The 14,287-nt window shown below is 37.0% G+C and overlaps 1 protein-coding gene across 1 annotated transcript; it reads right to left on the reverse strand.

Annotated features, from left to right (window-relative positions):
- Positions 1–414: 414 nt before the first annotated feature.
- Positions 415–974, reverse strand: LOC107032379. Its single transcript, XM_027912736.1, has 2 exons — positions 750–974; positions 415–660 (listed from the first exon to the last, which is right to left on the reverse strand). Exons 1-2 carry the CDS (start codon positions 972–974, stop codon positions 415–417), a joined length of 471 nt encoding a protein of 156 aa, XP_027768537.1.
- Positions 975–14,287: the final 13,313 nt, after the last annotated feature.

The following is a 14,287-nucleotide window of genomic DNA, read 5'->3' on the forward strand; positions in this document are numbered from 1 at the left end:
TCTTTAGTTACTTTCAAATTTTTAAATTTCTAGGTGTGTGCACCTAGAAGCTAATTGTCTTGATCTTGCTAGTTGTAGGTGTGTGTAACTTGAAGGATAGAATTTGTTGAATGTTCAAGTTATTGTTGTTCTTTGTTGTCGAAATTGTTATGATTTGAATAATTTGTTAATGTATTTGGTTCTCTTATCTATATTATGTGGCAACCATTTGAGAAACTTCACAAATATGTCAATTAAAATTAAAAAGGCAATAACAAAACTAACTAAAAAGAAGACTTCATAATCAAATTTGATTCCAACCATTCAAGTTTGTTTGGTTACACACAAAACTGAGTTTGTTTCCACAAAAAACAACACAAAATATGCATAGTTAAATTTTGTTTGTCAAAATGAACAACACAACATCAAAATGCCTTACTTCCATGGCACATAAGTCTTCCTACTTGAAGTTGTTTGGCCTTGGCTATTAGCAGCAGCTAAAGACCTAGTTTGGATAATCTCTTCAGCCCTCATTCTTTCCAGGTTGCTACTGGTAATAGATATCTTCCCCTTCCATTTGAATCCACATACTGGTGTGTAGCCAATATCACCAGTGACAACATCAGCCCTCTTTGTAACTCTTGTACCAGTATTGATGACTCTTCTACTTGGCAACCCAGGCTGCTCAGTCAAATAAATACACACTCAAATATTAGACAATTAGGTTTGCAATGACAATTGTAAACTTGCATTGATAGTTGTAAACTTACATTGAGAGTTGTAAATCCATCTTCAGCTTGATATATGCCAACACCTACCATTCTTGGCCTTTTAAATGGTCTTGTTTGTCCTCCACTGGTTTCCTCATGTTCTACTGGTCTCTTCCCTCTTCCTAGGCCTCCTCCACTGGAGTTTGTTTTAGAACTAGTTTGACTATGTTGAGTCATTTCTCTTCCTCTACTTAGTCCTTCATTCACATTTCTTTCTTGAGCCATTTCTCTCCCTGATCCTGCTCCTCTACTTGTACCTCTACCTCTCCCTCTACCATTTACAGTCTGTACTTTGAAATCAAAATATTAAAGCATATATATATTATCTAACAATGATATAATAATTAGATATATTATATAACCTCTGTGTTTGTAGCATTTCCATGTGATTGAGCTGGAACACCTCTGCCACTTGCTCTTCCTCTTGTTGCTCTTCCTGTGCCTTTTCCTCTACCACTTTCAGTAGCCTGTATATTAATATATCAATACATATACATCTACATATAACATACATTTGAGACTAACAAATAAAAGTACCTGTGTCTGAGAAGATGGTTCAGCTGACTGACTTGGACCAGTATTCTTGCCTGAGAACATGGTTCAGTTGATTGACTTGGACCAGATTGGTTTCTTGTAGGAAATCCTCTTTTATTGTGTCCTTGTGTGCCACATTTGCTACAAGTCATTACAGCACCTCTTTTGCTCAACTTTCTAGTTTTTCTGCTTTCATCAGCTTCCTTTATTCTAACCTTACCTGGTCTTCCAGTCAACTTTCTGATCTTTGGTTGCTTTACAATTGGATTATTTGAGGTTGGCCACATTTTCATGTTATTCATTGGCTGAATAAAATGGGCATATGTGCTGAGGTAGGTTCCTTGCTATGATATCTAGCCACATAATGGATTGGTTCCAAGTTTTTGTAATGAAGGGCAGCAACACCATGAGGACAAGGAATTCCTCTGAGCTGCCAGGATCTACAACTACACCTCCTATTAACAATGTCCACAGTGTGTGTAAATTCATGGTGTTTAATCTCAAAACCTCTTTCTCCATTCCAAGTCAAGTTACATTGCATAGACTTTTGAATGTTTTCTTGCAAAATCTTCAAAGACATAGGAGATATATCAGTGATCCAAGTGTTTCAAAACTCTCTCAAATCACCAATTCTTTTCATCATCTTCACCCTTATCTCCTCAAGCATTATAATGATGGTTTTATACCTTGCAGGCACTATCCAAGCATTAAAGCTTTCTGCCATATTGTTTTCCACAACATCACATTTGCTATATTCTTCAAAATACTTCTTGCACCATGTATTCAAATTGTACCATAAAAGATTATCCAAACCTTCTTGTCCTAATTGCCTCATTATCTCTATATTGTCCTTCATCTCAGCTTCAAATGTGGATTTAGCAATCCTCCAAAAAACTCTTCTTCTTTCAACTCCTTTCCAATTTTTCGGCCAATTTTCAAGAACATGTCTTGCACATTTCTATGTTCAACAAGTGGCAATAAAGTATCCACAGCAATTTCTAGTCCCTAACAAACCAACATAACAGAAAAAGAATAAATTAAAATGCAAAACTAAACAACAATAAAATAGTAAGATGGATATCAGTAATTACCTTTTGCATATCACTAATTTATGGATAGTTGATGCCCTTATCCAAGTTTAAGATCATTCTTCACTAGTTCAAGAAACCATGTCCAGGTATACTGATTCTCAACCTCAACAAACCAAGCAATAGGGAGCATTTGGTTGTTTCCATCTCTACAAACTGCCACTAACAACTGGCCTTTACACACACCTTTGAGAAAACACCCATCAAAACCTATCAACCTCCTAGCACCTCCAAAAAATGCTTTCTTTAAAGCATTTAAGCAAACATAAAATCCTTCAAAAATTTTCTGCCCAGTTTCAGAATCTTCTCCAACCTTCACTACACAAGTAGTACCTGGATTACTCCTTAATATTTCATCACAATAATAAAAAATCCTACCATACTCCACAATGTGATCACCCATGATCTCTTGTAACACTCCAGTCCTAGCTCTTCTTACTATTGTCCTACCAACATTAATATCCAACTCCTTTCTAATAATGTCCTGCGACAAGACAATGCTGATGTTTGGCTGTTCAGTTATTCTTTCTTTGTATTTAGTGGCCAAAAACTTTGAGTTGCACAGGTAGTTATGAGTTGATGTCAAACATTTATGGATAGGGTTGTATGTTTTAACAATGAAATCTTCACTAGTTCTATCCTTACTTGCACACAACAACCAAGGACAACTCTCTTTACAACATCTCACTCTAACTCTGCCAGGCTCATTTACATATTTTTTAATTTGAATATGTTCTTGGATTGCATATCTTGTCAGTAACACTCTAAATTCTTCAACAGTTCCAAAAATTAGTCCTAATTCCCAAACAATCTTTTCAGCGGTTGTATCAAACACAACTCTATTTGGGGTTTTCTCCCTCCTTACAGGTTTATGCATTACTTGATCAACCTCTTCACCATCTCCCCAACCTTTTTCATCATCTATTTTAAAGCTAGGAACTTCATCACTTAGATAATAAGGTTCATCACCTCCTAGCTTACCAACTAAGCTTTCCCTAATACCATTATTTGTCTCATCATACCCTATATCTGGACCTTTCTCATTAATATTAATCTGATCTGAAGTAGTTCCCCTACTTATACTTTGTGACCTTTTGAAATGCCTCTTGGTTGCCCTTATATCTACATACTCTTGATAAATATCACTGTCAACCTCAATATCTTCACTAGTATCCCTTTCAGATCCTGATTCATCTTCCGCTTCATCATCAGTTGGATCATTATCTATTATAGGATAATCAGATGAACGAGGAGGCACAGTAGAAGGATATGGTGGAGGCACAGTTGAAGAAGGAGACACAATAGAAGGAGATGGTGGAGGCACAGAAGAGACTGAGCTTCAAATGGAGCGCTGGAAGTTTTAGAAGGACCAGTTGTAGGGATGGAAGGAAAAGTAGAAGTACGGAGGCTGATTATTAGGGTTAGAAGTTTCATTAAAAGATTTCTCACGTACCCCACTTTCAGTCACATGCGGGATAAACTCCAATTCAAGTGGGGCCTGATTGGTTCACTAACCCCATGAAAAACATACACCTCAACTGTATCCCCATCATTTATCATATTGAAAAGTTCAAATATAACCTTATCATTATCAACAAGGACCAATAACCCATCCCACTTGATGAAAAAAATCACAATCTATTGTATATCCTAGTTCCTTTATGTAGTCCCTCAACTCAAAATAAGACATCCTATCAACATCTACATCTAATAATTCTATCACATGCCCCCCAATATATTTATGTAATGGACCAAATTCTATTCCCCCCCCCCCCTCCCCATGATACCATCTTAAAGTTATCAGAGTAAAAGCCATCCTGGAAAAGCATGGAACAACAACAAACACAATTCAAACACACATTTCAATAACTAACTCTAAGAAGTTGTACACAACAAACATAATCACTAACAAACAACAACAACAGAAACACTAACTAACAAAAGTAGAAAAAAGCACTAACATTTAGCTCTAACAGTACTAACAAAAAAAAAACACTAACAATAGCAGTTGATAATGTACAAATTGAAGTCTACAAATGTACAAGAGACAAATAATAAGATTCAAACTAAATGGATAACATCTAACCCTAACCTAATACACAATCACAAAACCCTAATCATTAACAGTCGCACTAAGTCAATAACACAATACCCTACACTAACTAAGTCGATTACCCAACATAATAAAAAATATCCTAAAAATGGCAACTGTAGGAGGACGATTCTAACACTTCTACACTATAATAATCCATAAAATCAGAATACTCTAAACAAAAGTGAAGATTTTTATCATATGTTTTAGAACCCTAACCTGTTAGACCTTCAATCTCCAAGAATCTTCACAAATACACATCAACAACGATCAACAACGGGATCATCAACAACAACACTATCGTCAACAGCAACACTTGTGTATTTTGTTTGATTTTATGGAAAAGTTGAGAAATGAAATGAAAAGGATAAGACGAATTTTCTTTAAAAAAAGGGTCGGGTCGGGTTAATTCTATCCTAGAGAGTGAGCAACACGCGCACTACATAGACAATGGAATGGGTAAAAATGACCCATTTACAATGATATATAGTTTTTTAGTGGGGTGATAGGACACTTTTAAAGTTTAGGTGTCTTTATGCAAATATGGGACAACTTTGATGGTGTCTTTATGTATTTTCTCAATACAAAATGTAGAGAGAAATAACATCAACTAATTCATTCGGAATACAAGGAGGTTCACAAATTCTCTCCTATAACCAAAACTCTCAAAACCATAGGACTACATTGTGAATGTTGATTAAGTTAGAAGGAACACATATATATATATATAAGTCCTAAAACTTTTCCTACAAGAAAAAACCTAGTCAAATATTAAAAATTTTAATATAAGAAAAACCTACTTATGGTAAGAAAGTTAGGAAAACCTAACATATCTCCCGCTTGACCTGAATTTCTTACAAAATAATTATGTCCCCCTTCTTCACATAATCTTCAACATATTGCATGTCTTCTTCATAACCTCCTCCATAAAATCTACTTATCTACAAAGAATACCTCTCTATAATTATTTCTCCAACAAAAAATTTCACTGTGTCAAAAGGTTGCGTCTAGAACTAAACCTGCCAATCAATCATCAATATCCAATCATTGGACATGGCTCCATTATTGAATATGAATCTAATACCACTTGTTAGGACCAAAAATAATTTGGTGTAATACATAAGTGTAAGTACCCTAAATCAAACTAGTGAAACAAGAGCCTAACATGTGTGTGTTTGAGTTTGAAGTGAGGTTTGATGGTATTTAATGTTTTCCTGAGTCATGGTTAAGGTGTTTCGAGTTTATACATAAAGTTAAGACTCCCAAGGACCACCCTAAGGGTCCTTAAAGAGGACACTAAGTCAAAACCCCAAGACCCAAAGGAGACCATGGGACTGCCCAAAATGGGTAACCCACGGAAGGGTTCCGCGCCACGTGGGTCCATCCAAGCCCCGTGGATGGCCTCCGTAGGTCAGGGCCTTGAATGTACATCTATGATCCAACCCACAGATGCACATCATGAGGCGTCAACCCACCATGGTTCATGGATGAAGAGCTGTCGCTTTGCACTTGTTTAATGGTGTAGGGCTTGACCAATTGAGGGGCGAATTGGTAAATTCCCCCAAAGTCCCAATGAATGCATGGAGGTTTTTTTTTAGGTGAATTAAATTATTTTAAGAGTATTAAAACATTAAATCTCTCATTTAGACTTCATCTCTCAAATCAAAGCTCTCTCTCCCTAAACGTTCTCTCTAAAAACTTCATTAGAGATCAAGGTCAAGCTCCAGCTAAGGTTGGGGATTTCAAGGTGTTTCTTCTTGAATTTTTATGGGATTTCATCTAATAAGGTATGATGATCCTTCATCTAGGGTTAGTCTTCACCCTAGAGTCAATATCAATGTTTTTAAGTTCTAGAAAAACCCCAAGTTATACTCAATCTCATGAGTTTTTTTCATCAAACGATTGCACACTGTATTAATGGTATTATATGATTAAATTAATATTTTATTGATGAATATGATGAAAAACTCTATGAACTTATAAATTCTCTCAATTCTTCAATTATGCTTGATGAAGTGGGTTTATTGATCATGAACGAATGTTGATGGATTATGCCTATATTTATTTAGACTATTGAATTGTATCATTATTTATGCTTAATTATGGTGAATTATTGATGTATTGGTTTGTTGGTTATTTGAGACCTATGGCCTTGAAGCCAAGTTATGATCAATTTCTTATTGAATTAGAATTTGTGAATTTGATGTTGATCCACTTGAAAGGTGGAGGTGTGTAATTGATTCACATGTGGTGGTATTGAATTTAAGGTTATCTTCCTTGTATCTCTATATGCGTGAAGGATCTAGGTATTATCATAAAGTAAAGTATAGTTTTGATCTCTATGAATGTGTTCGGATTATGCCTAGAATTTAATAGTGTTATGATTGAAGTCTTATTCTAAGTTAACACATATGAATATGATGAAGGAATGTGAAGTGCTATATAATGCAATATTGAACATATCGAATTGGTAGTCTTAGGTGCCCTTTTTTTGATAAATGGAGCTATATTGAATGTAACCTCTTGAAATGGTAGGCTTAGAAATCCTTTCTTGAATATGAGTGTATGTTATCTTAATGCCTTTAATTAGTAGATCTACTGTTGATAGCCTCTTCATAAATGAATGAATGAATAAATGTCTTGATTTGGTAGACCTAATGTTGTTATCCTCCCTATGAAAGACTAATGAGGTATTTAGACTATGTCTTGAACCGATAGACCTAAAGGTGGTGACCTTTCATGTTGAGTCTAGGAACCAATGTGAATGTAAAACCATGAAGCAGTAGAACTAATGGTGGTGTCCTTATTTTTGTGTGAAATGATAAACCTAGGAGTGGTAGACCTAATGGTGGCGGCTCTTCCTAAGAAGATCAATGAGCTATCCTTATATACCTTGAATCGGTAGACCTAATAAGGGTGACCCTTCATATGTATGTACTTTGGGTCGGTAGGAGTAATGTTGGTAGCCCCTCAAGTACAATGTTCTGATTAGATTGAAATACTCTATGGGAATATAGGCTAAGCATCAAGTGGATTGAGTAAGACGGAACCTCTCCCAATGTTAGGCTAGGGTTCCAATGAACATAATCCTATCCCAAAACTATGTGCCAACATAGGGGTATATACTAGCCAATGGTTATTTACCAAAGCTAAGATATTTCCTAGTCTACCTTAGGCAAGTGTATACTCTATTTTTGGTGTGTGAGTAGGATATAGATTGCATGACTTATATCCCATGGTCTATGTCAGTTAAACGCTTATTCCCATCATGTGAGATGTGCACTATGGTTCTTGATAAGATCTATGACGTGTGGGTAATAGTATGGGATACCATCTATGCATTATACCAGTAGGCTTTAAGAGGGTCATAGTGAGTTCTCTAAGTCCTAATGACTAATATATGAAAGTTCTTTAAATGATATTCTTGAATAATGTTGACTCTTATATGCTTAAATGCAAAGATGCATGCTATACTTTGTTGTATTATTAATTACTTTCTTGTTATGACTTATTATATATGAATATGCCTCGCATAGGTTGACTTCAAAGGAATACTTAGAGTGAGTAGTATTATGGGATGATACTTGCACATTGCACAAGTATGACTTAGAGTTGTCTTAGGTGATGGTCCTTATGTGAGAATGTGACTCATTTAATGTTTGTCTCTTATATGCTTATTGTGTAAAGGTTGAAAGGATGAATGGTATGTTCATATTTGGTGACCTTAGTGATATGCATTGGTGTGGATGGTGGTATGGGACGCTATCCATACATTGCACAAGGTCTAACATAAGGATTACTTGAGGTGAAGGTCTAAGGTGAAGGTAGTGGATTACATGTGATCTTGTACAAATATGAAGCTATATGTATAGTTTTTTTGAATATCATGTCTATTATGATCATATCAAGAAGTTTCTATAAAATGGGATATTCATGACTTTCAACAAAATTCCCCTTTTTGAAGCATGTTTTTTGCATGGTCATCATATTAGTACATTTTTGTGTGCTAACCCATATTTCTTCATGTTTTACTACAAATGTAGGTTCCGGCAAGTGATTTGCTTATCCCTAGTTGAAGTTCTTGGATTTATATTCCTCTAAGACTTGGTATATCCTCATGGATTAGAGGATGAGAAGCTTATGTTTCATTTTCTATGTAATAGACCCTTAGTAGTATCTTTTCGATTGTAAAGGGCGGTGTCCCTATTATATTTTGAGATTGTGTTTGAGATGGCCATGTGAGACTTAGACTTTTGCTTGCATTTTGAAATATTATGAATTGTAAGGTTTTGAATAAAAAGTTTTAACTTCGTACTATTTCTAGTATCTATGCGATCAATGAATGCCATGAGGGTATAAGACCCCTTCAGGGTCGAGTACGTCGTGTCACGTCTAAGGGGTGCTTTTGAGGCGTGACAAACCTGGTATCAAAGTATAAGGTTTTTGGAAAGGGTTTTTAGGATCGATGTCTCACATAACACATCTAGTAAAGTCTTGTTTATCAGTCTGAGTCGCGATACATCTAGAGCGAGAGGCTATAGGATGATAGAAAGTTAAACTTATTTCATTATTCTTGAAGTCGTGCCTTAGAGTATGTATCTATGGTTGTGTTTTTCCTAATCCTTCTTTTGTGATTATAGGATATGAATAGAAGGGCTAACTTAAGAAGGGAGGAAGAGGAGAATGTGAATGAGGGAGTTCCTCCCCAAGGTCTTAAATATGACCAAGCTCTGCAAGGCAATCAAATTTCGGTGGTTCCCCCGTACATGACCAATGGAGAGATTATGACAACTTTCTACCCTTATGCTAATCTGTGACGTCTCAAGTTAATCAGGATGTGTGGACTAGGGTGAATTCTATTGAGAGCACTATGGCTTTTAGATTAGGAGATATTATGAGGATTAATCCTCTAGTTTTCCTAGGTTCTAAGGTGGAGAGGATCCCCAATAGTTTTTGGATGAGGTGTATAAGATAGTGAATGTTATGGGAGTTACTTCAATTGAAAATGTGTACCTTTTCGCCTATCAATTGAAGGACATTGCCCAAGTTTGGTTCACTCAATGGAAAAGCAATAGGCCTATAAGGGCAATGTTTATAGATTGGGAATTGTTTAAGGAAGCTTTTCTTGGAAGGTTCTTCCCTCGTGAGAAGAGGGAGCATAAGGTTGAGGAGTTTATAAAACATAGGCAAGGTAGCATGAATGTGGAGGAGTTTTCCTTAAAGATTACCCTACTGTCTAAGTATACTTGTGATATACCGTGGTTTCACGGTACTCTTAATGTTTTTTCCTTAAATTTAGTGTGTGTCCAAAAGCCTTTTTGTATTGATTTTTATGTAAGTTTCTGCTTATTTGCAGGAAATTTGTACAAAGATGAACGTGGAAGTTTTTGAGCGAGAAATGCAGAAGAGACCACCTACGGAGCTTGTGACGGTCCGTCGAGCTTGTGACGGTCCGTAGGTGGCATTGTAGTGAAGCTGCTGAAGGAAGATGGGGAAGTCTGACCTAGTGTGGGATTACGGAAGTCCACTACGGACCGTCACAGCCACGACGGTCCATCCTGCTGGTTCGTCGCAATGATCAGAGAGTAGTCCTAGTACCCAAATTCCAAGAAGTTAAAGTATTATGGAACGTAGACCCTCGACGGATCGTCGTTCTTGAAACAATCCGTCATACCTATTCGTCAGGGGTAATGAAGAAAGCAGAAGAAGAATTTGTGAAGTATGGGACGATCGAGGCCATGATGGCCCGTCGTGACCACGACGGTTCGTCACGAGGTCCGTCGACCTAGCCACGTTTTGACAGATTTTCGTTAATTAGAATCCTTCTTTTATTAGGTTTTGTTTTTATTATAAATAGTTCGAAAAACCTCGTTTTTGGGGTTAGACTTTTGATTGTTAGACTCTTTGATAGTAGACTCTTTGCTAGGAGACTTTTTGGATAATCTTTAGTCCTCTTGTTCAAGTATTGAAGGATTAATTTCAGTAATTGTTACATTTTTTCTGGAATTGATTGTTGGTGATTTTGTTGAATAATCAAGGGAATTTCTGGATTTTACTCTTTCTCATTAAAGTAAATGCATGAATTCTTATATTAAATATATGAATAGTGTGATTATGATCATGGGTAACTAACCTCCATAACTAGGGTTGTGGGAACCATGGGTGAAAAATGAGGTAAAATCTAACTAAAATAGCAATTCTAGAATAGTGTCTTGCATGTATTGATAATTCTTTCATTTAGAAGTCTTTTTAACAGATGGCCAACGTTAGAACTCACCTTAATGCTACTTGCCGGACCAAAGAGGTAGATAATAGGAAAAGCATTATCAACATAGATTTAGTGTATACTATCTAATAGGCTAGTGTCGATTGGTACTAGGTCATAACTTAGTCAAATATCGAATACAATGCTTAATATGAGGTAAAGGTAAGGGTTAGTATAGCAACACACGTAGCCGGACCAAGGTGCGGAGTGAAATTTTCTAGATGCCGGACCAAGGATTTAGAGATACATAACTTATCACTTTACATGCAAGATACTAGGAAAGAATTGTTATAGTTAGGATAATCAAGTTAGGAACCCGTGGGGAAAAGTTAAGTCCTAGTTACTTGTATTAATTGATTAAACTCCAAGATTTGAATCTGTTAGTTTTAATTTAGTTAATTATTTTCATTAATTTAGAAATAGAAATCCCCTCTTTATTGTCTTTTGTTTTCTAGGAAAATAATTGACTAAATAATAGTAATAATAGAATAAAGTTAAGTCTGAACTATTTTCCTCGTGGGAACGATCCCAACCTCATTAGTTGGGTTCTTTACTTGATACGACCGCTTTACTTCTTATTTGAGAAGTAAGTTTGAGCGTATCAAATTTTGGCGCCGCTGCCGGGGAAAGTAGCTTTTAGATTAACTTAAACTTATTACCAAAGTTTAGTCAATATTTTCTTAAGTTTACTTTTCTATTGTTGTTTTTGATTCTTGCAGAACTAACTTCCTTGTATGCCAAACACACGGAGAGGAAGAGAACCCTTGTTTCCTTACGACCACGAATTAGAGCGTACACTACACAATATGAATCGAAACTTGGGTATTAACGATGATGATCCAAACCAGAACATCCCAGCTTCGGTTGATGTTCATGGTTAGTTATTACCAGATGATCTGGGTGAAAATCAACAAAGGGGACAAAATCTCGCTCCACACCCTCAAGAATACTACAGAGGTTATGATAATATTGCAGACTCTGATGGGCCACTTGTCTTGTCCCCTCTATCACAAGGCCACACCTTTGTGGTAACTAGTAGTCTGATGCAAATGCTCACTGCTAGAGGTATGTTTTCAGGGCTACCTTTTGAGGACCCACATGCCCATAGAGCTAAGGTAAGGGCAGTGTGCAAAAACTGTGTAGGGAGGCCTGATTTGGATTTGGATGTAATAGGGATAGGAGTATTTCCTCTCTCTCTGACGGGAGAGGCTGCTATTTGGTTCACTGAGCTCCCTTACAACTCAATTTTCACTTGGAACCAACTAAGGGACGTTTTCTTAGCACGTTACTACCCGGTCTCCAAGAAACTAAATCACAAAGACTGAGTGAAAAACTTTGTGGCACTACCAGGAGAGTCAGGTAGCAGTTCTTGGGATAGATTCACTTCATTTTTGAGAAGCGTCGCCAATCACCGCATAGATGATGATTCACTGAAGGAATACTTCTATCGGGGACAGTATGATAATAATAAAGCGGTATTGGATACTATAGTGGGTTCCGGGGAACCGGACCCATCAGCTTGCTGATCGTCGGCGCTTTGCGCCCCAGGTTTGCTTCACCTACCACTCTCGTACTTCAGTTTTTTTATGCATTGGGGACAATTGCACCTTTTTGTTGGGGGTGGGGTAAATGGAAAGTGAGTGCTTGGGTGAAGTCTGAGTAGCCCAATTCACGATCCTCTTTTGGGGTTTTCTTGCCTGTGTTCTTTTTCCCCAAGAGACTGATTAATTTTTATTGTTGAACCGGCAATGTCTATATCTTGTGTACATAGTATAACTCTGAAGCATGATGGCTACAAAAAAATGATATCCTGATGTAATGAAAATGATGCATGGCTAGGCACAATAATTGATAAATGTGTGGCTCTAATCATGACATAGAGATACACAATTGCATGACCCTAAGTCTAAGACTCGAACTAGGTGTTTGATAAGCTGGTAGAGTATTGAGATGTCAAGTGAGTGTGAGGAAAATTTGAATAGTCACTATTTGTACTGAGCTAGAACTTGCCTAGTTAGTCCTGCTAAAAGTAAGCTGTAATAGACAATTAGGAAAGGATCATAGGCCCTTGTTCAATATAGCCAATTTTTAGCCTACAAAAAACGAATGAAATTAATCCCTCTTTGATCCAAATGATTTGAGCTTAAAATAGACCTTTCTTTTTCACCCCAACTGATATTTTCTTGGAATAATGTGTTGGCCCTGGTCTCTCCTTGGACATGTGCACCTCAGCTTATGCCAAAAGCATAAGTTGAGGGTGGCTAATGCAGTAAACAACCTTTTCGTGACCCTGATCCAACTTTGGGTATTGTGTACTTTGACTCATGGCAAAGCCATGAGTTGAGGGTGAGGAATGCTCTGGAAAGTGGGGTTGAAGGAACAAAGAGAGAGAAAGAACAAAAGTAAAGTGACTCAAGAAACAGTTGAAAGAAAAGTGAAATAAAAAAATATAATAAATACAAGCAAGAAAATAAAAGAGGCACTCACACAAATGAATAAAGAAGGGAAAATAGCAAGGTGAAAGAATATGAGAAATTGGGCGAAATAAAATGATAAAAAGTGGTACGTTTAGCCAATATGTCAAGGAGGGCAACAAGTAACTAAAATATACCTCAATATACCCTACCTGACCCTGAGCCTATGTTACAAGCTAAGAAAGTCCTATCGTGATCCTAAGAGTTGTATGGCGAACTTAAAGCAGTGAAAATAAGGGCAAGCTTATGGCAATATGTATGAATGAGTTGTGAATTTGTTCTGAGAGTGAGTGTTGAAAAGTAATCCTTATACTCAAACTGAAATTATTGTGTGAAAAATGAGGATGTTGTTTTGAAGTGAGGACACTAGTTGCAATAGCGAAAATATTAGCACCTCGCTGAGATATTGAAGAGGATTGGTGTTAGTGCGTGGTGAGTCTGTATCATGGTCTGGTTCCACATATTTCAAGCTTAATAGTAATAACATGAATAAACATGATGAGACTGATCGGGATTGATAGCCAAATAATTGCGAAAGCAAAAATATGGATACTATTGTACAAAGATTTTGTAGTGAGTCATAGTGCGTCGCTTGAGGACAAACAATGAATTTAAGTTTAGCGTGTTGATATTGATATACCGTGGTTTCACGGTATAATTAATACTTTTTCCTTAAGTTTAGTGTGTCCGAAAGCCTCTTTGTGCTAATTTTGATATAAGTTTCTCTTTGTTTTGCAGGAAATCTGTCCAAAGCTGAATGCGGAGATTTTGAGCGAAAAAATGCAGAAGAGACCACCTACGGAGCTTATGACGGTCCGTCGTTCCTGTGACGGTCCGTAGGTGGAAGCGTAGTGCAGCTGCTGAAGGAAGATGGGGAAGTCTGACCAAGTGTGGGATTACGAAGCTTGTGACGGTCCGTCCTGCAGGTTCGTCGTGAAGTTCAGAGAAGTGATCCCAGTACCCAGATTCCGAGAGTTGAAGTATTTTGGAACGAAGACCCTCGACGGACCGTTGTGCCTATGACGGTCCGTCATACTTGCCGTCGAGGGGAATGAAGAAAGCAACAAAGAAATTGCACCAAGTAG

The sequence above is a fragment of the Solanum pennellii genome, chromosome 1 (genome assembly GCF_001406875.1).
Source record: "Solanum pennellii chromosome 1, SPENNV200".
NCBI classification, from domain to species: Eukaryota; Viridiplantae; Streptophyta; class Magnoliopsida; order Solanales; family Solanaceae; genus Solanum; species Solanum pennellii.

Coding starts and splice junctions, on each gene's coding strand:
- LOC107032379 (XM_027912736.1), bottom strand. CDS start 974: ATGGCTCAAGAAAGAAATGTGAATGAAGGACTAAGTAGAGGAAGAGAA. Junction 661..749: donor ATGGATTTACAACTCTCAAT/GTAAGTTTACAA, acceptor TTGACTGAGCAG/CCTGGGTTGCCAAGTAGAAG.